The sequence below is a fragment of the Mollisia scopiformis genome (assembly GCF_001500285.1).
Source record: "Mollisia scopiformis unplaced genomic scaffold LY89scaffold_12, whole genome shotgun sequence".
NCBI lineage: Eukaryota > Fungi > Ascomycota > Leotiomycetes > Helotiales > Mollisiaceae > Mollisia > Mollisia scopiformis.
In genome coordinates this window covers 863,735-888,596 of record NW_017263592.1, presented here as the reverse complement: position 1 = coordinate 888,596, position 24,862 = coordinate 863,735, and the positions used below count along the sequence as shown (strand labels likewise).

Sequence of the window (24,862 nt, the reverse complement as noted above, 5' to 3'; positions counted from 1 at the left end):
ATCTGCTAGGGGTGCTGGGGCTTAGTCGAGATCAGGGTCTTAAAGGGTGAACTACCCAGCTGGATGTTGAACTTGGAAAGGGATGGCGTTTCGTCTGTCGAGATTACACCGGCAAATTGTGAGGCTGAATTACTAATTACGTGCTGTTTGACAAGAATGCTCCAAAATCAGCTCGGGCAGAAACGCTGCGCGGGAGCAGAACCGGACCTTGGCAAATTCGTTCGGCCAGGAAACTATAGCCGGGGCACAAAATAAATTCCACATTATGATGTGGCGGACTCACGGCGTACTCCGGCATATTTCGGCTTGCTCAGGCTCTGCTCAGGCTCAGGCTCTGCTCAGGCTCAGGCTCTGCTCAGGCTCAGGCTCTGCTCAGGCTCTGCTCAGGCTCTAGCTCTGCTCAGGTTAAAGCAGCAGTTGCTCACGTCCGCAGACTAAAACGGAACCAGCGAAAGGGAAAATAAATCCTGAGTCTAGGGGTACTTAGTAGGTTCGTTTTAACTATACACTTGACGTCATAAACCGCGAATCGCTTCTAATAGCAGTATGAGAGAATTCAGGTGAACTAGCAAAGCGACAATGAATTACAAAATATGCATCATGCTTTCAAGGTTCTTTGTGAAATCGGAGCAACACGTGACGAAGAATCGCATAACTTCACTCCGATGGCGCAGGGCTGTAGACTGGTATAGAAGTTCCATATGAACTTTCCAAAATGGCTTCATACTCTAGGGAGATAGTTTCCCGTCCTGTTTCATTCGTAAAGTATGCAGACACTTCTCAAAGTGTCACGTGTTTGAGCCACCGAATCTAGAATGGTACCGACGGAACGGGACGAACCTAGATGCTCCCACAAGTATATGACTAAGCTTTGCCAGGTTTCATGCTCCGAATCTTCAAATAACTTGTCTCATTCAGCTGACAACATGGCAACCACCTTCAAACGACCCCGCCACCTCACAAAGGTCTGCTACGAATAGAACTACTCGTGGCCCGTCACATATTTGGCCTCTCTTTTGGACGGGAAATTCAAGCTCAAGAGTGCATACAAATGCTGAATCTGGGACAGAGTCTGCCAGGGTCTGCTGTGAAAGATTTGCTGATAGTCGGCCTTGATTGCGAAAACAATTCCCTTGGACAACTTCCCACGCAATTCCAAATAGCACTCTCCATATTGGACACTCGACATTTACAACGCAATACTTCGGATGGAGATCTCCTTAGAACATATCAATTCATCGTTGGAAGTCCGAAGTACTTCAAGGAAGCCTCCAAAGCTATCTGTTTCGGTCAATCGAAGCATGTCAGTTTTCAAGATCTCAATAAAGAGATCGGGGATGCAGTCGCTGGACGAGATATACTTCTTGTTGTTTATGGTGCAGGATACACTATCCCGTTTCTTGAGATAGCTGGCATTCGACTACGGCCTCTGTTCATCCTAGACGTACTTAAAGTCGCCCAACACCTACTTGATCTATCTTATCGAATCAAACTGGAGGAAATGCTCAAACTCTTAGGATGCATGCAATCTACATGGTTTCTACGTCGCAGGTAACAAGGCGAACTTTAACGTTTGCAGCCTCTTGCTTATCGCCAGGATCGATGCGCTTGATCATCCTCTTTTGAAAGAGGCCGAGGAGAGTCTTCTCGTGCAATTCGAAAGGATTGGTAATATGCAGGTGCCGTTGAGCGCAAATGAGCAAGAACAAGCAGAAAAGATCAGACGAGACAAGGAGAAAACAGAAAGGAAGAGGGAGAAGAGAAGGGCGAGGGAAAATCAAAATATAGACCAGCTTGGAGATTCGTTAGGAGGCTTGCACTTGCATCCTCTGAAAGCCAGAATGCGCCATCAGCTGCTCATCTGAGTACAAACGCAACATGATATCTTATTGCCAAACTTCCCAAGCTGAAAGAGAACGGTGACATTTGCGAGGTGGAAAATTGACAAGACGGGTAGTAGAGATTTCGCATTTTCTAGGTTGTATTTGAGTCCAAGAATCCAGATTCCCAAGTAGAAGATCGATTTTTGTGCCTTGCACTTGTATATACAAAATCAATTCTAATATATTGTGGAGGAGTAATGGAGTGTCCAATTGTAATATAACTCGCGGACAACCAATATCTTCATGTGACAAATGCAATGGTCCTTCAGTGTTTGTCGTTCTTCGGTGTTAATCTCAATCTTATCATGGCATCTCGTTCCCGCCATCTGCTGCGTATATCCAACCGGTACTCTCAAAATAGCGTTGTGAATATCGACGTAGAGATTGGCGTTTCAAATCATGTCTGATCAGAAACCTCAAAAGATTTTGGGTGGAACGAAAGAAAACTTCGAAATGGCACATTTCACACAGTTATATATATGGCTGAAAGATTAATTCCTGTCTGGATTTTATTTTCCTTTTCAAGAAAAGAAGAAGATGTTTTGAAGTTGAATACACCCGATCACGTGTTTCTTCACCGGATCAATTTTAGCGCGAAAAGACCCCTGTCGATTTTTGAGCTTCGAGCTTAATTTTTGTGCGATCTTGAGACATCATCGATAGGAAGATAGCTCTCTTCCACAATTTCTCTACGGCCACAACATAGTCGTAATAAATGGGCCGAGGGAACAAAAGAGTACGTCCTGCGACCTTGAAGTTCTGTGCGCCTGCTAACTTACTGTAGGGCGGTCGTGGTGGAGGTCGTGGAGGAAGAGGGCGTGGCGGGGGAAGTCGTCGAGGTGGGGAGGATAATCGAGTCAGCTTCGATAGAGTCCCCAAGCAGAACGAAAAACTCGAGAAATATTATAACAGTGTCTTGCGACTTTCCGTTGAGGAGAAGGATGATTTCTGGGACGCATTGAAGCGTGAATTGCCTAACAGCTTTCGTTTTGCGGGGTCTAAAGGGTATGCCGAGTCCAGCTATTGAATTCTAACATCTTTGCTCATATGCTGACCACAATTCCAGTCATGCGCTTGCAGTACAGAAGCTCCTCATCAGCCGTTATATCCCCGAAATCTCGAAAATCTCTCACTACGATGGTACACTCGTCGAGCCTCCTAAAGTTGTACCATGGTACCCTGACGACCTTGCCTGGTGGATGACAACCCCGAAAAATGTTGTTCGTCGATTCCCTCCTTTTGCGGCCTTCCAGAAATACCTCGTCTCCGAAACTAGTGTGGGAAACATTAGCAGACAAGAAGTTGTTAGCATGATCCCTCCGTTGGTTATGGACCTCCAACCAAGCATGACTGTCCTCGACATGTGTGCGGCTCCTGGCAGCAAAGCTGCTCAATTGCTAGAGATGGTCCATATGGGAGAAGAGGCTCGAATGCGTCAATCTCTCAGAAGCCACGCCAAGGAAGATGGCCGTGAAGTTAGCCCGGACCTCAGTGTAAGCATGGATGAAGCTGATGTTGGTAATGATTGGACGGACAATGGACGAGCCACAGGACTTCTCATTGCGAACGATTCCGACTATAAACGAAGCCACATGTTGATCCATCAACTGAAGCGTCTCTCCTCACCAAATCTTATCGTTACCAACCACGATGCTACGATGTTTCCATCCATTAAGCTTCCTCCTTCAGCAAAGAATCCTGCAGTAAATCGATACCTAAAGTTCGATCGGATATTGGCAGATGTGCCATGCTCGGGTGACGGTACGACAAGAAAGAACGTCAATTTGTGGCAGGATTGGAACCCTGGTAATGCTCTGGGCCTTTATGTTACTCAAGTTCGGATTCTTGTTCGAGCCTTGCAAATGTTGAAGCCTGGTGGGCGCGTGGTATATTCTACTTGCAGCATGAATCCGGTTGAAAATGAAGCTGTCGTAGCCTCTGCGATCGAACGATGTGGTGGTCTCGACAAAGTCAAGTTGCTACCAAGCGACGACAAACTCCCTCTTTTGAAGAGACGACCGGGCCTCAAGAGCTGGAGTGTCATCGACAAAGGTGGCATTATGTGGTTCTCTCATAAAGATGTCGAGAAATACCAGGATGAGCATGGTGTCACTCCCCACACCGAAAGGCTCGTTCCAGGCATGTTTCCCCCTATCGACGGTTCCGAAATATCCCAAGTTCCACTTGAGAACTGTATGAGAGTATACGCACATCTTCAAGATACCGGTGGTTTCTTCATTGCCATTTTGGAGAAAGTTACTGAGTTCAGAGCCAAGCCTGAAAGTCCAGCAAAGAATGTACAAACAGAAGCACCCATCACCTCAATCGTGGATGAGATCATGTCTCGGGCAACACCTGAAAATGGTGACAGTGTTCTACGGAAGATTGAGGCTGCTGACGCTCTCATACAACCATCCGAGCCTTCGAATGCTGAGGTTGCGCCTGTAGCTCGACAAAACCAAGAAAATACTACGCCTAGTTCTACGCTACACGCGAGGAAACGATCTGTTGATGAAGTAGAAGATGCTCAGGTCGACGCTGTCATGCAAACGAAAAAATTGAAGACAAAGAACGAGGTCGATGTCCTGGAGCCAGGAGTCGAGAATGTGGAAGTTCGCCGACCTCCACCACCAGGTGCTCAGCTTGACCTCACGAAAAGACCTGGCGACTTTAGAGCTGAAGCAGAAGCGCGACCTGCACTCAGAAACCGAGCTGGGCAGCAATTCGAGGAGCCGTTTAAGTATATCTCTGGGGAGCATCCAGAAGTCAAGGTTGTCGAGGAGTTCTATAAATTATCTCCGCGCTTCCCCCGAGATCGGTTCATGGTGCGAAACGCCATGGGTGAACCAACAAAGACGATCTATTACACATCCACTCTTATTCGAGAAATCTTGACTGAGAACGAGGGCAAGGGTATTAAGTTCATCCATGGAGGTGTTAAGATGTTCATGAGGCAAGATGTGCAGAAGGAAGGCGTGTGCAAATGGAGGATACAGTCAGAAGGCATGCCAATCCTGGAAGGCTATGTTGGCGAAGAACGAATAGTGAGACTCTACAAGAGATCGACCCTGAGGAAACTTCTCATCGAGATGTTCCCGAAACTCTCTGAAGGGGCTTGGAAAGACCTAGATGAGATCGGCGAGCGCGTCCGAGATATTGGGATGGGATGCTGCGTGCTCCGAGTTGAGCCCAGCAACGAGAAAGATGGATTCGATGAGCGCATAGTCTTGCCACTATGGCGAAGTTTACATTCGCTCAACCTTATGCTCGCCAAGGAGGATCGCACGGCTATGTTACTACGACTATTCAACGACACCACACCTCTAGTCAACAACCAAGGCGCATCAAAGAAACGAGAAGAAGTCAAGGAAGAAGACGAAGAGAAACCAGTTGTCAAATCGGAGGATGAGGACGATGAGCTAGCAGTAAAGGATGAAGACGAAGCAATGCAGGACGTCGCGCCAGGCTTCAAAGTCGAAAATGGGGAGATCAAAGTCGATACAAACATGGCCATCGAGTCAGCTGCGCCTGTCAACGAGCGTCCATTGGATGGAATTGTTAAACCAGGTCCTTACTCTAGCATTGTTGCGGAGCCTAAGACAGGTGGCCATACGGATGTCAAGGCTGATAAGATCAACAAGGGCGAGGATACCGGTGGTCCAGAGCAGCAATTGAATGGCACTGGTGGAGTTGAAGGCCAGATAGGTAATTCTGTATAAACATACATATAGATCACTTTGCATAATACAAAAGCTCTTCCGCAATATCAATTTGGGTAGCTCACATTTAGGTCAACAGAAAAAATCTATTATCTTCAAACCTTTCGACCAAGTGGTCCATCTCCTTAAGAGTCAATCTATATTCCACGTTACGAGCTCACCAATAGCATGACTTCCCTCGGATCTACCCCAGTGGGGCTGATATCATATTTAGCGCGAACCTCCTCAACCTCACCTCTAACTGTCTTCATCAAGATTCAGCCAAAATGTCCGACAAACCTCGATACTTTCCCAACGACTCACCTACACTTGCCAAAGTCTCCGATCCTCGATCAGAGCTTATCCACTCGCTCACAACCATCATCCTAGGTGCGCCACCGCAAAATCCATGGAATGGCCAATATAAGGGGCTGTTCACCGGCCCCACATCAATCGCTTACGTCTTTCTCTGGCTGAGCAAAACACATCCAGATTTGGTCATCGAGGGAAAAAGTGGGAAAGAATGGTGTTTAGAGTATCTGGATTGTGGCTCTGATCAAATTGCTTTGATTCCCGAGGGAATCAAGATGGGTTTCAAGAATGAGTATGTGGCGAGTCGGGCGGTGAGAGCTGCTATCACGAAGGATATGTCGGTTGTGGACGAAGTGCTTGCGGGCGTGAGGAAAATGCATGAAGTTATTGGAGAGGGAGAAAATGAGCTATTCGATGGGAGGGCAGGGACGCTGGTTTTGTTGAGGACGGTGAGGTTCTGGGTTCCTGAGAGTAAGGAGAGGGTAAATGAGGTGATGAGGATGTTGTGTGAACATATCATTCCGAGGAGGCCTTGGACTTGGCATAAAGGATCGGAGTTTTTGGGTGCGGCTCACGGGTTGGCTGGGATTGTGTTGCAGATTGTGCTTTGCGATCTGGGTTTTGAGGAGAAGCTTGAGAGTTCGGTGGAAGAGTTGTTGGATCAGCAGGAGGAAGATGGGAATTGGTATATCATGATGGGGTCAAGCGACAAAGGAGGATACGTGCAATGGTGCCACGGAAGTCCTGGAGTGCTGGTCTCGCTGCTTCCTATCAGAGATCGTTTTCCGCGTCTGAAGGAGAAACTTGATATGGCTATCGAAAAGGGACGGAAGAATGTCTGGGAGAAGGGTCTTCTGGTCAAGGAGCCGTGTCTATGTCATGGAATCTCGGGAAATATGCTAGTGTTCGAGAAGGATGAGAGGGAACATTTTATGAGCTATGCTACTTGGGAACGAGTTCAGCAAGGCATCAAGGATGGCTCCGTCATCGAGGCGAATGACCATCGTTATGGCTTATTGTTTGGTGAGCCGGGAAGAGCTTGGGCTTGGATGGTTGTGGATACGGGTGAGAACTTGGGATGTCCTGCTTACTCGGCGGATGTTTGACCGAGGTGTCGCCTACTAAAAGAAGAGACATATATCAGTTTTCCGACCCCCTTTTCCGTCCTCGTTTGCGCTGCCGAGGCCCTCATGACCCAACAATGCCAGCAGTCATCAATGCCCCAACACTTTTCGAATAGTTCCCTCTCTTAAAAGAAAGATTCCCATATTGTAACATCGCAGAAAGCAATTACTCTGTCACAACCTGCAAAAGGTTCCTTGCCAATCGCTCACGTGACAGCATCAGAGGTCGAACGCACCTTCCAGTCACACCACTTTCCCAAGGTGCACTTTCCAAATCTCCCCACAACGATGGCTTCTTCATTCGAATCCGAAGTTGCAGATGCATCTCAGAATCATACGATAATCCGGAATCGAAAACACATATATCCAACAACATCCATTACTACTCCGACTATCAATACATCGACTTCGCTTGAATCAACACCCCTGCTCGCCCCAGAATCTCCCGAATCACGACCAACAATGGCTCCCCACGAGAAGAACTTGAAGAAGGCCATCGTCCAACCGGGCATGTTTCATGAGCCTCCATTCAGTCTCGAAGTTCCTGGCGTTGCCAAAAAAGACGGAGAAACCATTCCTCGTCGCAATGCCAAATATATCGACGGACTTGTATCCAGGCCCAGGCCAGAAATCGCTACACTGTACAATGTCTTACAACACGCTCGAGATACTTTTGGGTCAGCGGCTGCACTAGGATCAAGAACTTTGCTTTCGACGCATAAGGAGTTGAAAGTTGAGAGTGAGAGAGAAGTGAATGGTAGGAAAGAACTGAACAACAAGCAGTGGATATACTACGAGATGAGCGAATACAAATGGACCACCTATCAAGACTACTTTAATCTTGCAATAAGAATCGGACAGTCGCTCAGAAATGCTGGGTTGGAGCCTGGGTCTCGGGTGCACGTTTTTGCTGCTACGAGGTGAGTACTTCGGGCATAATGTCTACGAAGAAGAGCTGATTTGAGCTCTGCAGTATGCGTTGGCTCGCCATGTCTCATGGCGCTACAACTCAATCCATGCCAATCGTCACTTCCTATGCCACTTTGGGTGAATCAGGACTGGAGACTTCTCTTGTGCAGACTCATGCGAAGGCCATCTTTGTATGTTGCTTGCCTTGTTTGCTCCTTTTTTGGAACTATAGACGTCAGCTCGGAGTCTAAAGATCCCTCTTCATGTCCAGATCAAGTCAGAAAAGAATCATACTCACTCATCGTGCTATCTAGGTTGATTCGGATCTCCTTTCCAAGCTCGGACAACCTCTAGTTCGAGCAACAGATGTCAAGCTCGTCATATATAATGACGATCATGATCCTAAAGAAGGGGATATTGATAGACTCCAATCACTGCATCCATCTCTGACAATCTTGAGCTTCAGCGATTTCCTTGAGCTGGGCAAGGTTGGTGGATTGCCACCCGTTCCCCCCTTACCTGAAGATCTTTGCTGCATTATGTATACGTCTGGTACGACAGGAACGCCGAAGGGTGTGCCATTGAAGCACAGGAACGTGGTTGCAGCCATCGCAGGGCTTAATTCCATTTTTAAGGACTACGTCGGGACAGAAGACTCCGTTCTCTCCTACTTGCCCCTAGCACACAGTTTCGAATATGCTTTCGAGAACGCGTGCCTCTTCTGGGGTATGAAAATGGGCTACGGTAGTCCACGAACTATGCTGGACAAGTCAATGCGAAATTGCAAAGGAGATATCAGAGAGTTAAGGCCAACAATCATGGTTGGTGTTCCTGCAGTGTGGGATCAAGTCAAGAAGGGGATTCAAGAAACTGTGGACAGAAAGGGACGACTCTCCCGGTGGGTGTTCTCTCATGCTATCAAGTGGAAAACATGGCTCTGCGATAAAAGGCTACCCGGGGCGAAAATACTGGACAAGTTTGTGTTCAAACCTGTGAGAGAACAGTTTGGTGGCAGACTTCGGGCATGTTTCAATGGTGCCGGACCGCTCAGTAAAGAGGACCGCAGATTTCTTTCCTATACAGTAGCCTCCATGATCAGCGGTTATGGGCTGACGGAAACCACTGCGTAAGTGATCGTCCACAAGATTATTTCCACCACTAATGGACATTGATAGGATGGGTGCTCTTCAAGATCCTCTTGTAAGACTACCTTTCTGAGATTGTTCTCCATGGCTTGCCATTTCCGAGCCATGTTACTTTCAGTCACTTCTTGTTCTTCAGGCTCGTTCACACTGCGAAACCTCCTCTCGAACCATTATCGAGAAATATGCTAACTACTTATTTGCGACAAACAGGAGTGGACTGACAATACTCTCGGTGACATTCCTGCGTGTATCGAGATCAAGCTCGTTGATTTTAGGGAGGCAGAGTACTTTGCCAAAAACAACGTTGGAGAGATTTGGATCCGAGGAGATGCCGTAATGGATGGCTACTATGAAAATGAGAGCGAGACACGAAAAGCGATGAGACCCGATGGTTGGTTCAAGACAGGTGATATAGGGGCATGGGATGCCAACGGCCATCTGAAATTGCTGGATCGAAAGAAGAACCTTGTCAAGACAAGTCTGGGAGAATACATTGCTCTAGAGAAGGTAAGAAATGACACAGCAATCTCATAAAATTAACTGACCCAGGGACAGCTCGAATCGATCTATCGGACATCGAGCGTGGTCTCGAATGTCTGTATATATGTTTCAGGAGAGCAGAGAACCATCCTAGCTATTGTAGTACCGAGAAAGGACGTCATCCTACAGTTTGCAAGAAGTTGTCATAGGACGTCGATCCTTGCAGGCATGAGTTACAGGTATGTATACCTTTCTCATGTTACTAGCTACTGTTCACAAGTCTTTTGTAAGAATATCTGCTGACACGGGCTTTCTGATGTGTAGCGAGTTGCTGAAAGACAAACAAATTAGACAATTCGTTCGCGACCAGTTGCGAGAGGTAGGATTTAAAGGCAAGCTGGAAGGCTCAGAAATTATCAAATGGCCAATCCTCACAGAACACGAATGGACAACCGAAAATGTATGCCTGGGTCAAAACAACCTGAGAAGAATAATATACTGACGAGTTGCAGGGCCTCCTCACTCCAGCTCAGAAGCTTCAAAGGAGAAAGATATATCCTATGTTCGAGGAAGAAATCCGTGAGGTATACCAAAGCGCGGATACATACTGAATTGAAATCCAAGATGGGTAAGGGCATGATTGTCGGGGTTTGTCGCATCGTGGGAGTTCAAGTTTTCCTTCTTGTTATTACACTTTCAGCGGCGAAGTTGTTAGTATTGGCATGAAGATGGAGTTGTCAGTAATAGCATTGCGGTGGGAGAGCATCTTGTAAGAATAGCGATACTGTAGTCTCAGCGTTAATTCTCAGCGCTAATCATAATATGTCTTATACCAAAGGCTCAGCGTCCAAAGACACTGTACCGAGCGTTTTATCCAAATTGAGGAAGTGAGTACAGGAGTGATGATGTAGAAGCTTCCATTTCATGACAAGCAGCCGAAGATTTGTATCTAAGATTTATTCAATATTCAATAGGCACTCTAACATCAACAACCAATTTTCTAGGTACTACTCACACACGTCATCCACCAAGTTCCCGGGCTCTCCGAAGCTCCAACATAGAGGATATGGACTCTGAAGTCTAAGCTAGCCTTCAGGACATTAGGAATGATGCCTTAAAAGTCCCACCTCATTGTTATTTTGTGATACTTTGACGAGTTAGACCTACCCGCAAAATGCGCGTATCCCGCAGAATGCGCAAATCCCGCCAAGAGCGCTCATTGCGCGAAACGCGCAAAACGCGCAGATACTGGTTACCAAGTAGTAACTAATAAAGGATGAAATTATAATTTCTCGGCAAGGACAATGAGACATTTCATCTTGAATTATCAAAGAAACTTTTTAATGGCCCAAGGCAGGCGCAGAAAACTTCTGAGGGCATACACGATGAACACCACAAAGCTCAATTCAACAGAAGATCTTCACATCACAAGTGCACACATCTTTGCCAAAACCATCGCATTCATTGGATACCATCAAATCCTGCCAAGCATCAGATCACATCAGCTCCTTCTTCAACAAATAAGGCTCTTCACTTAGACGCAATCATCTTCTTAACTCTCTCCGCCGTCCTCTCCGCAACTCCCTGCTCATCATAGATGTGGTTAACGCTCTTCTCTTGAATCACAGCATGGGCCCACTTCCAGAACGCCGGGGCCTTGGCCTCGAGATTCGGGAGGAAGCTCTTGGGGAAGAGGTTCAGGTGCTCGTATTTGGGGATGGTCAGGGCGCGGAGCAGGAATGAGCCTGTTAGGACCTTTATTTTTTCTGGTTAGTTTCGAGGAATGGGTTGGAAATAGGGATAGGGAGGGGAGGGGGATTTACTTCAGCCAAAGTCAATTTGCTTGAGCCCCCGAAGAACGGTCCCGCGTTCTGGAGCTGCGGTTCGAGTTCCTTAACAACGGCATCAACGAATTTCTGCGCCTCGACTTCCTTCTCTTGCTCCGACTGCGCCTTCAAAATCGGGTAGAAGTTCGAATTCACTTTGCTAAAATACGCATCGACGAAATAACTGATTCGAGCACGCTGCAGCGCGCCGCCTTCCTCGTCGCTCTTCTTGACCAGGTGCGAAGGGTGCGCGTCGGCGAGGAATTGGGACACAATGGCTGACTCGGTGATGATGGCGCCGTTGTAGTTGATGGAGGGGACGAGGCCGCGCGGGTTTACTTTGAGGTATTCGGCGGTGCGGGGCACGGAGAGGTCGATGATTTCTTCGGTGAAGGGGAGGGAGAGTTCGGCGAGGGCGATGTGCGCGCGGTGGGCCCAGGGGCAGTTGTGGTTGGTGTAGAGGATTATGCTGGGGGATGTGGAACCCATTGTGAGGTATCTTTTGGAGGTGATGTTGTTTATGTTTGGTTTGTGATGGAGAGAGCTTGCTTTGATGGTTGATAAGGTGGTCTGTATCACGTGTCGATCCACTTTATGATAGTTGATATGTAGAATGATGGGGGACGATTTGAGGATGGTGGAGATGTTTATATCTATATTTACTTGACTCGAGAGTATGGCTAAGTTTGAGACAGTATGCACTCTTAACCACGGCATTCAGATGATCGCCAATCATCCATGATATCGTACATGGATTATAACTTCATGCAAGGAGTGCAGCAAATGATGTGATCCAAGACCGGCCCCGAAGAGAATGAACCCCTCCTTGGATTTCTAAGCGGGGTTTATCCATCCGGACTTCGTTTATCTCCGTGCCAAGACCGAGCCCGAGACTTAGCGGAGGGCCGAGTGGTGCGATAAGAATCCGCTCCACCCCTCTAGTCTCCGCCGTATATACCCCGCCAAAATAAAATTTTGGCATCACGAACTGAAAATAAACAGCTTTCGAATTACGACCACGAGCAGTTATGAAGATAGAAGAGCTTTCAGACGAGTTTGCAGATACTGTCAAGGTGTCCGATGCTCAGCAAAATGCCTCGCAACCTCCTCCGCCACAGGCAGACCTCCTCACGCAGGCTATGAATGCGTTTGCATCTTCCTCTACTCAGACCACGAACGAAGATGGCAGCACGGGTCCTGCCCTTCCTCCCGCCATGGCAGCTTTACGGAATAAGAGCGGAGAAGAGATATTGGCTGAATTGAACAAGACACCCTTGTTCATGACCTCATTAGAAGAAAATGACGACTTGGAAGCCTTGAAGGCGTTGGCATACGAAGGTACACCCTTTGAGGTAGCTGCAGGGTTCAAGGAGCGTGGCAACGAGAGCTTCAAAGAGAAGGGATGGAAGGACGCTAAGGAATTCTACGGGAAGGGAATACAAGTTCTGCTTCTCGAAGTTAGAAAGAGACAGAAGGGGGAAGGGGAGGCGAACGACCAGGAGGAAATTAAGAAGGAAGTCGGGATCCTGGAACAGTGTCTGGTCAACAGAGCTGCTTGTCATTTAAGGCTGAAGAATTACCGGAGCTGCGTGCAGGATTGCGGGAGCGCGCTACGGATTAATTCGAAGAACGTCAAGGCGTTTTACAGGAGCTCGAAAGCGTTACTGCAGCTGGACAAGATTGCCGAAGCGGACGACGCATGCGCGAGGGGTTTGGCTGTTGACCCGGGGAATCGGGATTTGCTTGAGGTCGCAAATGAGATCATCAAGCGAAATGAGGAGGTCGAGAAGAGACGGAAGCGGGAGTTGGAGAGGGAGAATAGGAGGAGGCTAGAGGGAGTTACGCTCACGGCTGCATTGAAGGCCAGGGGCATCAAGACGAGGAAGACGAGTCAACCTCCCGAGATGGAGGACGCGAGGATCGAGCTCGTCCCAAATCCGATAGATCCCCAGTCGAGCGTCAGCTTCCCGACGGTCCTGCTGTATCCCCTGCATCTGGAGAGCGATTTCGTCAAGGCTTTTAATGAGATGGAGTCCGTGGGGGACCATCTGAGCTACATTCTGCCGCTTCCCTGGGATAAACAGGGCGTGTATACCACGAGTGGAGTGGATTGTTACATGGAGACCGTTACTGGAGGGTTGATCAAGGTCGGGAGAAAAGTATCGTTGCTAAAGGTTCTCACGTCTGGCAACGTCGAGGTTGTAGACGAGGTGGTGAAGATCTTCGTGCTACCGAAAGCCAATTCCGACGCCTGGGTACAGGAATTCAAGAGCAAGAAACTTGTGGAGAAAACTACTGGTTGAGACATAGCGATAGGCTGGATGGTTCCGGGAGTTGGTTCCTGAGAAAGACAGAAGCGTTTGTTCGCCAAATTCTGACGGCTCGGATCTTCTTCCGCGTTGTGCTCAATATTCCCAACGGACATGATAGGTGTGACAAAAACCGGCGACCCCGAGGAATGGAGAGACAATTGTGTCACGTTTGGCAGCACGTTGTGTGGGAAATATGACAGCCGTTTCCTTCCGCGTGGGGAAAACCTGACAAGTCTAATGGGAAGGGATTGAGGCTCAAAGTAGGAAATGGTAGCGATCGCAACAAAATCATCGCATTGAGACATATGCTACAAAATTCCAATTGGTATGGGGACATAGATGCTTCCGACACAAACTCCCATCCTAAAATACCTCCATGCAGATTATTCTCCTCGTGAACAGCCGTCAGTGAGCCTGAACACCCCACTCCATCCAGCCTTACCAATGAACTCCTTACAAACCCCGTCCTAATACCCAAACTCCATGCCTCCCTCGTGACGACAAACTACGCTCACATCGATGTAGCTCGTCTTCTCTTGATCCGTGGACCCTCGTCCTCCTTTTCCTTTGCGGCTTCGACGCCACACTCTCCATCTTTGACACTAAGCTTCATCAGAAGCCAAGCGGCCTTCTTCTCTGCACCTCCAACCCCATTGCTGCTGACATCCTCCATCTCCCGATCACTGCCCTTCTCGTCAGCACTCCCCTTATCATCCGTGACACTCGTAGCACTCTCCTCGCCATCATACTCATCATCCGCATCCACCTCATCCACCCTCCGTTTCGCCACTCCCCGCCAAACACTCCCCATATGCATCTCCGCCAGCCCCGTAGATCGCGGAATAGCGCTCAGAATAGGATTCGGCGTCTTGAACGGCGGCGAGACGTTCAGAGACGAGTTCGCGCTGTGCGAAACCATGTTGTGCGCATGCCAGATGTGCGGTTGCGAGAGGCTGTTCGCACTCACGGGCGTTCCAGGCGAACAGTAGTACCCATCGCCACTGCTCGCCTCGCTGCCATTCGTGTCGAGATCCGTGTCCGTGTTCAATCCGTAGGGAACCTCGCCCGTAAATGCGCGCTTGAGCCGTAGACGTCGACCCAGGTTCGGGGGCGTGGTGCGCATGGAGTCGTTATTGTTGTTTCGCATCATGGGGTGTTGGGGCGAGTAGCTGTCGCGCTTGGGCGTGAAGCTGCTGCTGCTGTATTGGATGCGGTAGGCTTCGGCTTCGGCGGTGGCGGCGAGGACGGTCTGCGGGTCGATGATCATTCGGCCGTGTTCGGGGGCTTCGGGGGGGACGCATTGCGAGGGGAAGGTTGGGCCGAAGATGGGGATTAGGGCGCCTGCTATGTGAGAGCAGAAGGTTGTACAGACTGCAAGCGCACAGGCGTAGGGCATCCAGTAGCCTGAGTGTTGTTAGAATTCATATCGCTATTGTCAGCGCCAGAGTTACCTTGGGCTGCGAGAGCTCCTCCTGTGATGCTGTGGGTGATTTCTTTCAGTCCAGGATTCATGTTGAGCATTTTGGCGGGCGTAGTCTGAGGGATGTCAGCTGGAAATCTAGAAATTAGTTCGAAAAGTGTGCTGACCTTGGAATACTTGCAACATTTGAAGAAGGGGGTAATGCGAACGAGTCCAATATTGTAGTCCCACATCACCGTGTACTCCTTATCGTCTCCGGGAACCTTGAAGACGTATTGGAAGACTGCAATCAGAGATTAGCAAGGGTCACAGGACGTCCAGTCAGCTCGTCACCTTCGAAACTTTCTCGACCAGTCTTCTCGAGGAAGCTTTTCTTCTCGCTGTTATAAGGAATGTGGCGAGAGTACTCTTGGATCTTACCAAGCGGATACACTTGGAATTTCTGAACCTCACGCATGGTTTCCTCATCCAACCGTTCAAACGGAGGGAAATTGACCTCGCCCTTAATCTTACCCTTAGCAAAGATGGCCCCGTCCTTAGTCATCTTCTGCTTCTTGAAGGAAGACTGAGTCGTTAGCTGAGGGCTACCATGAATTGAAGACGATGTACGCAGCGACGATGAGGGACTTGATGGCAGTCGAGTGCCTCGTGGTTCTGTTTTGACAGGGTTGAGGAGTGATGCTACGGATAGCATAGCGGTGAGAGCTGAAAGTTCGATTGGGTGGGCCTCTAATTCTGCAAGGTAGATATCGTCCTTCGATGACGAACAGATTTTCAACGGCGTAAAGCAGCCAGCCCAGGCAACGAATGCACTGGTAAGCAGCTTAAGAGAACCACTGAATTGAGGAAGGCAAACAGAGCTCCAGGAAAAGTCCGTTCGTGGGTCTTTATGAGGAGTGGGATAACGGGGTTGAGATTCAGTGCTCCTTCGACCTCAGCTAGCGGTGCAGCGTCCTGCAGTCTAAGTTTTGCCAGTCGTGTCTTCAGCCACTATCAGCAAGTTCGGTGTGGAAGTTCTCTTTGTTGTCAATGTCTAGGAACCGACCTGGGGTAGATTGATGGTCCGTTTGCACGTCTCCACCGCTCATTCGTGGGGTCGAGGGTGGGAATCAACGATGCAGTCGTAGCGTCCAGGGAAAACGTACTCTAGGTCCTTGATACCCCGGCAACCTTTGAGGGTGAGGGACTATCCTTATGCCTTTCTTTCTGCGCGGTGTCGATACTTTGAAAGGACAAGTCCCGAGATGATGAAATAGTGATTCAAACAACCTGTAGAAAGCTTCTGTAGAAGTTCTCCGCTCCCGCGCCCGTAACCATGGAGCCAACTGGCCTACCGAGCAATATGCATACTCATCTTAGAGCAAGATCGAGGGAAGTATGTTTCACTAGAAGCCCAAAGCAGTGGAATTGCCGAATGGGGAGAGATAGCAACCAACATCCGGCAGCGTGACAGAGTTGTGTGTCTTTCCAGGCTCATATTGGCAGTTTGACACCAACAACTTTTGTGCCACAACCCGATCGGGACAGAGCTTGTTTGAAAGTGGGAAGGGAGAATGCTGGGCCTACATGTTGGCGAAGAGTCCTGGGCCGGGAGGCTGCAGAAGTCGCGGATGAGCTACCATGGTGAACAGCCAATTTCTTCAGACAGACAAAGAAATCGTAGCAATTAGCGCGCATACCAGAGACCGCTTGCTTGACTCGATGCACGTGGACAGCAATTCTCCAAACCATCATGAGTCCCCCGTCAAAGGATCGGATGTTGCTCATAGCACACATCAGAACCTGTGTCTCGGGGAAATTCAGAAACTGTTGAAAGATCTAGAACCCTGCGATTAAGCTTCATGCCCCTATCCGTATCATTACATATTTCTCCTCTTGCTCCTCAAAGAGCTTCCTTTGCTCTTCGAGAATAAGATGCGAACCTTCCCTGTCCGCAACTACTGCGAAGCTGCAGATGTCACTTGAAGATCATGGTAAATACACGGGACTTATGCAAGCAAGCGCACTACGGAATATATGGTTGGAGGCTGGCTTTGAGAAGCCTAACATGTGCCTCAGACATATCTCAGAGACATCGCTTCCTGAGCCTGTAACAGCCTTGCCGACTGTCTGCAGATAATATATCGCTTGAATGAAGGTAGATGAAGAGGAGAAAGGAAAGACCCGCAAACCTCCACGAGAATTCCAACTTCTGATTCATGTCATGAAGTACAAGCTACAGCATGGCTATTGTGCTGCTCATCAAAAAACCTCGAGTCATAGTCTGAAGAATGAGTCTGTGCACGGAACAGAAATCAGCCCAAAATGCACCCTCCCGTTGACCCCATGCGGCAACTCATGTTTTGAGGCCAACCACGTTGTCGTCAATGCACCAGGACAAACGAAGCAGAACCAAAAGGCTCTATCTCAAGCCATTGGCTGGCACATCTTGGCTACACGACAGTATGCACAAGAGCAGGGTAAATGCTTCTCAGGAGACTCGAAGAATGCTTCGTTCAGGGGTATTTGCGGGATTTGGAATCGTATAGGGAGAGTGAGTTGAATGGTATTTGTGTATCGTGATCAAGTATGACTTTCAATAGAGGGAGTGAGCGAGCTGTCAAATCTGAAGGTATCATGAGAATGAAGAAAACAAGATCGAAGTAAAAGGCGTCATCCGACAGAAGGTTGTTGTCTTTGTGTAGCCATACTTCCAAGCCTGCTTGGAGTTACACAAGGAGTAAAAGCCGGACATCTAGCGCCGGCATGCTTCTCTGACTGCCGTTGGGTTTCAAATCGCTTGAACGCGTGGAGTACCAGGAGCACAGAAGAGATAATCTTGGGAAAAGGAAGAGGAGATCCAGATCTGGTCATGGTAGACGGTGCGGAAATATCGGGTGCGGGCTGATGCATGTCCCCCATCGGAAAGTTCGCGAGGGCGAAAACAATGTCCCTCAATCGTTACATCTCAACGGCGAGGGAGTCTGGGCCATGTTCGTGAAGATGCGGTGCAACATCTGAGATGGGGGAGCGATGCAATTCAGATTGAACGTGACGCCTAAGGCCCTCAGGTTTCAAGCGAGGCTCCCAGGTTTTGCACACTAGCTTAATACGCACTAGCGTCCCAAAACGCGACTTCCAGTAAACAAACACCAAATCTCGAGGACTCCATGTAGAACTTGGACAACCACAACAACTCCCCACATCACGGTCAATTCACGTCTACTTCACGTTCGTTTCTTTTAGTATTGGAGCCCTGAAGTGGTCTCCGGTACTTCGTCTTTGCGACGCCCTCTTTCCTTAATCTGTCCATTCAATCGCGCCGACCAGGCTTTCAACCATGGAGGACTCTTTGCTGGACGAGTCCTCGGCCTTTGATGTCCAGAGCGATTCTGACGTTTTCTCCCCCGCTGCGGCTCCTGTACGTTTCCCCACGATATTCCAACTTATTCACAGAATCAACTCGTGTTATATATTGCGCAACTCGTTCGATTGTTTCGAGTCTGACTTTGAATATGCAGAAAACCAAAGCAAAGCCAGGGCCTAAGAAGGGCGCCGCACCGAAAGCTCCCAAAGCTACCACAAAAGCTGCACCAAAGAAGATGGTTCAGACGACTCTGAAGGCTGCCTCGAAGAAGAGACCCAAGCCTGAGAGCGACGATGAAGACCAGCCTTCGGATGTCGATTCCATGCAAGATGCATCTCTATTGTCCAATACCCCACCCAGTGCCAAGAAGCAGAAGAAGGCACCTGCGGCGAAGAAGAGCGGTGGAAAGCCTCTACAAGATATTGCCAACGAGAGCATGAATCTGGACGACGCTCCTGCTTCGAAACCCATGAAGAAGAAGGATGCGACGGAGCAGTATCAAAAATTGACACAACTAGAGCACATCATCAAGCGTCCGGACACATATATTGGCTCCACCGAGCGGACTACAGAGAAGATGTGGGTTTTCAACTCGGAGACCTCACAGATGGAGTCTCGACCTGTCTCATTTATCCCTGGTCTTTACAAGATTTTCGACGAGATTCTGGTCAATGCTGCAGACAACAAGCAACGTGATCCTTCCATGAAACAGATCAAGGTGGTTGTGGATCGCGAAAAAGGTGAGATTAGTATCGAGAACGATGGTGCTGGTATTCCCATTGAAATCCACAAGGTCAGTCTATTCTACAGCGTATAGTAGGTAGAGTCTTTACTGACCTCCATGCAGAAAGAGAAAATCTACATCCCCGAAATGATCTTTGGTCACCTTCTTACCGGATCCAATTACGACGATGACGAGGCAAAGACGACTGGAGGTCGAAACGGTTACGGAGCTAAGCTTTGTAACGTCTTCAGTACAGAATTCACACTGGAGACGCAAGATTCGAACACTGGCAAGAGATATAAACAGACATGGACCGATAACATGACCAACATGGGCAAAGCCAAGATCTCGTCAAGCAAGTCTTCGGACTTCACCAGAGTCACGTTTACTCCGGATTATCGAAAATTCAAGATGCAAGGCATTGACGACGACTTCGAAGCTCTAGTCAAGCGCCGAGTCTATGACATGGCAGGTACAGTCAAAGGTGTCAAGGTATCCCTCAATGGTACCCTCATCAAGCTGGACTTCAAGAAATATATCGAGATGTATGCCAAGGCAATCCAAAAGGAGCGTGGAGCTGAAGAGGGCGCTGAAGGACCGCCATCTGCGTCAGTCATTATCGAAGATCCCAAGGCGCATGATCATAAATGGGAGATTGGATTCGCTGTTTCCGATGGGTCATTCCAACAGGTCTCCTTCGTCAACTCCATCGCTACGACATCTGGCGGTACACATGTCAACTATATTGCAGACCAAATCTGCGACAAATTGCTGGAAGTGGTCAAGAAGAAGAATACTAAGGGAGCTGCACTGAAGTCCAACCAAATTCGGAACCACATATTTCTCTTCGTAAATTGCTTGATTGTCAACCCCGCCTTTACGTCGCAGACCAAGGAGCAGCTTACTACTAAAGTCAAGCAATTCGGGAGCAAATGCGCTCTTACGGAAGAATTTCTCAAGAAGATCGGCAAGACAGACGCAGTTCAGAACATCTTGAGTTTCGCACAAGCCAAGGCTGACCAGATGCTGACGAAGAGTGATGGCAACAAACGCTCACGCATGAACAACCCCAAGCTCGTTGATGCCAACTTGGCTGGTACGAAGCACGGTCATGAATGCACCTTGATCTTAACTGAAGGAGATTCCGCCAAAGGTCTCGCTGTTGCTGGTCGAGCTATCTTGGACCCTGACCGTATTGGCGTCTTTCCATTGAGAGGTAAATTGCTCAATGTGCGTGATGCTTCGGTCGATCAGATTTCCAAGAATGCCGAAATCCAGAACATCAAGCAATTCCTTGGCCTAAAGCATAAGCAAGTTTATCATAACACACACGGCCTTCGATATGGACATCTCATGATTATGGCCGATCAAGATCATGATGGTTCTCACATCAAAGGTCTTCTGATTAACTTCCTTCAAGTGCAGTTCCCCAGTCTGCTCAAGTTACCAGACTTCTTCCAGGAATTCATCACCCCTATTATCAAGGTGTGGAAGGGTCCAAATCCTAAGAAACCTATTGGTCAGAAGGCATTCTTCACCATGCCGCAATATGAGGAATGGAAGGAAAAACATGTAAATGACAAGGGCTGGAAGCACAAGTACTACAAGGGTCTGGGTACCAGTTTGCCAGAGGATGCACAGGTCTACTTCAGCAACCTTGATGATCACTTGAGAGAATTCGAGGTCATGAAACCCGAAGAAGAAGAGCTGATTGACCTTGCATTCTCAAAGAAGAAGGCTGATCAACGAAAAGCCTGGCTAGGCAATTTCCTTCCTGGAACCTACCTCGATCATTCTACAAAGACCTTGACCTACGACAATTTCGTCAATAAGGAACTGATTCTCTTCAGCATGGCTGACAATCTTCGATCCATTCCGTCTGTCCTTGATGGTTTCAAGCCTGGACAGAGAAAGGTCATGTTTGCTTGCTTCAAGCGTAATCTTGTCCGTGACATGAAGGTGGTTGAATTGGCCGGTTACGTTGGGGAGAATACCGCCTACCATCACGGTGAAGCTTCTATGCATATGACTATCATTGGTCTTGCTCAAAATTTTGTTGGCTCAAACAACGTCAACTGCTTGGAACCCAGCGGAAATTTCGGTAGCAGACTTGCTGGAGGTAGCGATGCTGCTAGCCCTCGTTATATCTTCACTAGACTTTCACCATTTGCAAGACGTGTGTTCTCGCCTTTGGATGAGCCCCTCTACGAACATAATGTAGATGACGGCAAGTCCATCGAACCCACAGTCTATTGTCCCGTTGTCCCGATGATATTGATCAACGGAGCTGATGGTATCGGCACGGGCTGGAGTACCACCATTCCGAATTATCATCCCGTCGACGTCGTTAACAATCTGAAGCGCCGCATGGGTCGCCTGGACGGCAGTGGAGAAGAGAAACCCTTTGAAACTATGATGCCATGGTTCAAAGGGTGGAAAGGCACTCCCGAAGTTGGCGGACCTATGCGATACAATTTCAACGGTATCATCAAGGAAAGCGGAGACAACGAAGTGGAGATCACCGAGCTACCTATCAGATTGTGGACCGACGACTTCAAGGGAAAGCTCGAAGATATCATCAAGGGTGAGAAGGCTCCATCATTCATCAAGGATTACAAAGAGTACAACGACCACAACAGCGTTCACTTCGTAATCCAGATGGATCCCAATCACTTCAAGGCAGCTGTGTCCGACGGTCTTCACGAACGATTCAAACTTAATAAGACTGTTGCTACATCCAATCTGGTTGCCTTCGATTCCAGAGGTCAGATCCGCAAGTATGAGATTGTGGAAGATATTCTTGAAGAGTACTACGTCTACCGTCTTGCCATGTACACGAAGCGAAAGGTAATGTTGCCCATGAAAATTTAATTTCCTATATTAACGGTCAGTAGACTTATTGGTTGGCTAAACTTAACACCGAATTCCGCAAGCTGAAGAATCAAGCTCGCTTTGTCATGGAGATCATTGAGAACAAGCTTGTAGTCTCGAAGAAGAAGAAGCCAGTCCTTGTTGCAGAACTGCGTAAGCGTGACTACGAGGCTTTCCCCAAGATTAAAGATGCCCAGCATGCTGGTGAGACAGACGACGTCGTGGAGAACGAGGATGAAGCCTCAGTTGATGAGGACTCTGGAGCTAGAGACTTTGATTATCTTCTCGGTGTAAGTCATTTCTCACGATGAAGCTGATCAAACCACTGACATTAACAAAGCTACCTATCTGGTCTCTGACACAGGAGCGTGTCGACAAGCTGAAGGCACAGATGGAAGGCAAGAAGGAAGAGCATGATGCGATGGAAAAGCTCAGCGAGAAGGATCTCTGGTGCCAGGATCTTGATGACTTCGTTCACGAGTGGGAAGTCCAATTGAACGAAGAAGCAGACTATCAGAAGTCGATTCGCAACACCAACCGCCGCACATCCAAGAAGATTGGTGCTGGCAAGAATGCTAATGGTCGAGGACGACCTGCGAAGGCGGCAGCAGATACTGAATACAACCCCAAGCCTCTGAAGGCCAATCCTAACAAGGGCATTGTTAAGGTCGAGCAGAAGACTCATCAACGTTTCTTGAGTATGTTTGATCAGAAGCCGAAACCCAAGCCGAAGCCAAACACTTTCGGTTCAGATGGCACTGAAGAACCGGAAGAAGCATCTGGACTGGAGGATGATGACTTCAGCGTCCTGAAGGCATCCAGTGCCGCTCCACAAATATCTCGAGATTCCAGCGAGCAGAGAGCTCTTCCCAATGGTCGTACGAAGCGCGCTGCTGCTGCTGCACCGAAGAAATGGGTCATCGACGATGATGAGGAGTCTGAGGATGATGATGACAAGCTTTTAGGAGACGTCGGCGCTATGGTCAAGGGAATTGGTGGTGGAGACAACAATGAGACTACAGCTGCCAATGGACGAGTCTCTCTATTCGCTATGTCTCGTCCTGGGAGCAGTCACGGTCGATCAACCAGCAATGATCTGCCTAAACTCAAGGCGAAGCCCAGCAGAACATTCGACTTGAGCGATGACAACGACGAAACCAACTACGAAATGCTGGCTCGCTCGTCCCCGCACAAGGCTGCTCCGGCGCCCAAGGACAACCTTGACAGCTTTCTGTCCGACGATGAGGACCTTGTGCCAATTCCGAAGAAGGCTCCAGTAAAGGCTCCTGTCCCTAAAGCTGCTGCCAAGCCTGCACCGAAGCCAAAGAAGGCTCCCGCACCCAAGAAAACTGCCGAGTCTTCCCAACCGAAGCCCACAGCACTCTCACCAGCTGCTAAGGCATACGCTGCTAAGCAAAGCAAGATGAAGCTTACTTCGAAGAAGATGGTGATCAGTGACGACGACGAAGAGGAGGAGGATGAGATCATGGAAGACTCGCCGCCCCCCAAGCCGGCCGCTCGTGGTCGAGGCCGACCCGCACGTGCTGCTGCCGCTGCCAAGCCGAAGCAACCTGTCTACATCGACTCTGATGATGACGAAGACGAAATGGACGTTGATGATAATGACGAGTCTGCTCTGGTTGAAGACGCCAGCGAGGACGACTTTGATGCTAGCGAGTAAACGGAGAAAAATTATATCGGGGAGTTCTGGGTTGGGTAGCCATTGGGGGGGTTCATGAACATTGATTCAGTCTTTTCTTCGTTGGTTTGTGCTCGAGGGAGGGACGCATGATTATATGATAGCTTTGAGCCACCAAGTGTGTCATAGTTCACGAAGTCTGGTTAGTTTTGAGTACTCATTATTTTGCGTGATCAGCAAACTTGTAGGAGTAGTTATTGATTCTCGTGGATCTTATATGCCCGCGCGAAAGCACACGAGGAATGAATATTATGTATCTTTTGACGTCTCCGCGCTCACCCGAAAGCGATTCAATGGTTGAAACTCGGTGCTGGTGAGTGACTTTATGCTGAATCAGGTGATGGAAAAGGGGTCCATGCTCGAGCGATGTGATGAATTTCCCGATTTGTGATTAAGATTTTAAGCTTTATGTGCGTTCTAAACATGTATGTGTGTACCAAGTTCGTTCCTGAACTGGTATTGGAAAAGAGAGAACAGAAAGTTGCTGGTATGTTTTTTGTATGTGAATGTAATAGCTGAGCGAGGGTAGCATTGATATGGGTGGGGCAAGCAACAAACTTCCCGTTCTGGACGGCGGCGGATAAATGCTTTGAGCCCACCGTGATGGAACGCTAATCAAGCAGATGCGGAACTGCATATGAGCTGATTTGATGCTGTGGTTACATGTTTATGATCATCATTCATTGTTAGTACAGCAGAGAAAGGAAGGAAGGAAAGAAGTTCATCTGGTGATTGATATGTGCATGAAATAAATGTATTCGCTGTAGAGAACTTGTAGATCGTCGCGAAAAAGAAAAGGGGGTTCGATAACGGTAGGCTAACAGCGCTGATTGGTGGCCCGGCACGCGAAAAGCACCCCTGAGCTATCCCATCTTCATCCGAGATTATGGGCTGGAGTCCCCAATTTCACCGCCTTCCTACCCACGTCTTTCTTTATTCCTTTGGTTGATGCTCCGTACAATTCACACTCGTTTGTGTTGTCGTTGTTGTTGTTTTTATTTTTGTATTTGTATTTGCTTGTTCGGCAGGCATCCACACTCTCTTTGAACTGAAGTGAACTGCTTTTTGTCTTGGTCGCGTCCTGACCGGCTGGGGGAGAGATCGAAACGAGCG

The 24,862-nt window shown here is 48.5% G+C and overlaps 8 protein-coding genes across 8 annotated transcripts; 6 read left to right on the top strand and 2 right to left on the bottom strand.

The window, feature by feature from the left end:
- Window positions 1-958: 958 nt before the first annotated feature.
- On the top strand, window positions 959-1,871 carry LY89DRAFT_69867 (uncharacterized protein). The gene has a single exon (XM_018217000.1). The coding sequence runs from the start codon at window positions 1,052-1,054 to the stop codon at window positions 1,553-1,555; it is 504 nt and encodes a 167-aa protein (XP_018071367.1). The 5' UTR covers window positions 959-1,051; the 3' UTR covers window positions 1,556-1,871.
- A 680-nt stretch (window positions 1,872-2,551) lies between these two features.
- LY89DRAFT_718717 (S-adenosyl-L-methionine-dependent methyltransferase) lies at window positions 2,552-5,644 on the top strand. Its single transcript, XM_018218437.1, has 3 exons — window positions 2,552-2,619; window positions 2,668-2,888; window positions 2,950-5,644. The coding sequence occupies exons 1-3, from the start codon at window positions 2,599-2,601 to the stop codon at window positions 5,600-5,602; spliced, it is 2,895 nt and encodes a 964-aa protein (XP_018071366.1). The 5' UTR covers window positions 2,552-2,598; the 3' UTR covers window positions 5,603-5,644.
- A 31-nt stretch (window positions 5,645-5,675) lies between these two features.
- LY89DRAFT_69371 (uncharacterized protein) lies at window positions 5,676-7,157 on the top strand. The gene has a single exon (XM_018216655.1). The coding sequence runs from the start codon at window positions 5,869-5,871 to the stop codon at window positions 6,997-6,999; it is 1,131 nt and encodes a 376-aa protein (XP_018071365.1). The 5' UTR covers window positions 5,676-5,868; the 3' UTR covers window positions 7,000-7,157.
- A 322-nt stretch (window positions 7,158-7,479) lies between these two features.
- LY89DRAFT_585852 (AMP-binding enzyme) lies at window positions 7,480-10,162 on the top strand (the record flags this gene model as incomplete). Its single annotated transcript, XM_018209345.1, has 8 exons — window positions 7,480-7,937; window positions 7,991-8,117; window positions 8,241-9,052; window positions 9,102-9,126; window positions 9,282-9,578; window positions 9,627-9,790; window positions 9,876-10,011; window positions 10,064-10,162. The coding sequence occupies 8 exons, from the start codon at window positions 7,480-7,482 to the stop codon at window positions 10,160-10,162; spliced, it is 2,118 nt and encodes a 705-aa protein (XP_018071364.1).
- Window positions 10,163-11,081: 919 nt separating this feature from the next.
- On the bottom strand, window positions 11,082-11,866 carry LY89DRAFT_734002 (thioredoxin-like protein; the record flags this gene model as incomplete). The annotated part of the gene is made up of 2 exons (XM_018219864.1): window positions 11,082-11,306; window positions 11,375-11,866. 2 exons carry the CDS (start codon window positions 11,864-11,866, stop codon window positions 11,082-11,084), a joined length of 717 nt encoding a protein of 238 aa, XP_018071363.1.
- Window positions 11,867-12,343: 477 nt separating this feature from the next.
- On the top strand, window positions 12,344-14,053 carry LY89DRAFT_684995 (TPR-like protein). The gene has a single exon (XM_018214997.1). The coding sequence runs from the start codon at window positions 12,406-12,408 to the stop codon at window positions 13,678-13,680; it is 1,275 nt and encodes a 424-aa protein (XP_018071362.1). The 5' UTR covers window positions 12,344-12,405; the 3' UTR covers window positions 13,681-14,053.
- A 130-nt stretch (window positions 14,054-14,183) lies between these two features.
- Window positions 14,184-15,803, bottom strand: LY89DRAFT_718712 (uncharacterized protein; the record flags this gene model as incomplete). Its single annotated transcript, XM_018218436.1, has 4 exons — window positions 14,184-15,093; window positions 15,141-15,225; window positions 15,277-15,392; window positions 15,530-15,803. 4 exons carry the CDS (start codon window positions 15,801-15,803, stop codon window positions 14,201-14,203), a joined length of 1,368 nt encoding a protein of 455 aa, XP_018071361.1. The 3' UTR covers window positions 14,184-14,200.
- A 2,469-nt stretch (window positions 15,804-18,272) lies between these two features.
- On the top strand, window positions 18,273-24,010 carry LY89DRAFT_782231 (putative DNA topoisomerase 2). The gene is made up of 5 exons (XM_018222561.1): window positions 18,273-18,509; window positions 18,610-19,248; window positions 19,303-22,026; window positions 22,074-22,340; window positions 22,391-24,010. Exons 1-5 carry the CDS (start codon window positions 18,429-18,431, stop codon window positions 23,729-23,731), a joined length of 5,052 nt encoding a protein of 1,683 aa, XP_018071360.1. The 5' UTR covers window positions 18,273-18,428; the 3' UTR covers window positions 23,732-24,010.
- Window positions 24,011-24,862: the final 852 nt, after the last annotated feature.

Coding starts and splice junctions, on each gene's coding strand:
- LY89DRAFT_69867 (XM_018217000.1), top strand. CDS start 1,052: ATGCTGAATCTGGGACAGAGTCTGCCAGGGTCTGCTGTGAAAGATTTG.
- LY89DRAFT_718717 (XM_018218437.1), top strand. CDS start 2,599: ATGGGCCGAGGGAACAAAAGA. Junction 2,620..2,667: donor TGGGCCGAGGGAACAAAAGA/GTACGTCCTGCG, acceptor AACTTACTGTAG/GGCGGTCGTGGTGGAGGTCG. Junction 2,889..2,949: donor CGTTTTGCGGGGTCTAAAGG/GTATGCCGAGTC, acceptor CCACAATTCCAG/TCATGCGCTTGCAGTACAGA.
- LY89DRAFT_69371 (XM_018216655.1), top strand. CDS start 5,869: ATGTCCGACAAACCTCGATACTTTCCCAACGACTCACCTACACTTGCC.
- LY89DRAFT_684995 (XM_018214997.1), top strand. CDS start 12,406: ATGAAGATAGAAGAGCTTTCAGACGAGTTTGCAGATACTGTCAAGGTG.
- LY89DRAFT_782231 (XM_018222561.1), top strand. CDS start 18,429: ATGGAGGACTCTTTGCTGGACGAGTCCTCGGCCTTTGATGTCCAGAGC. Junction 18,510..18,609: donor TCTCCCCCGCTGCGGCTCCT/GTACGTTTCCCC, acceptor TTGAATATGCAG/AAAACCAAAGCAAAGCCAGG. Junction 22,027..22,073: donor CCATGTACACGAAGCGAAAG/GTAATGTTGCCC, acceptor AACGGTCAGTAG/ACTTATTGGTTGGCTAAACT.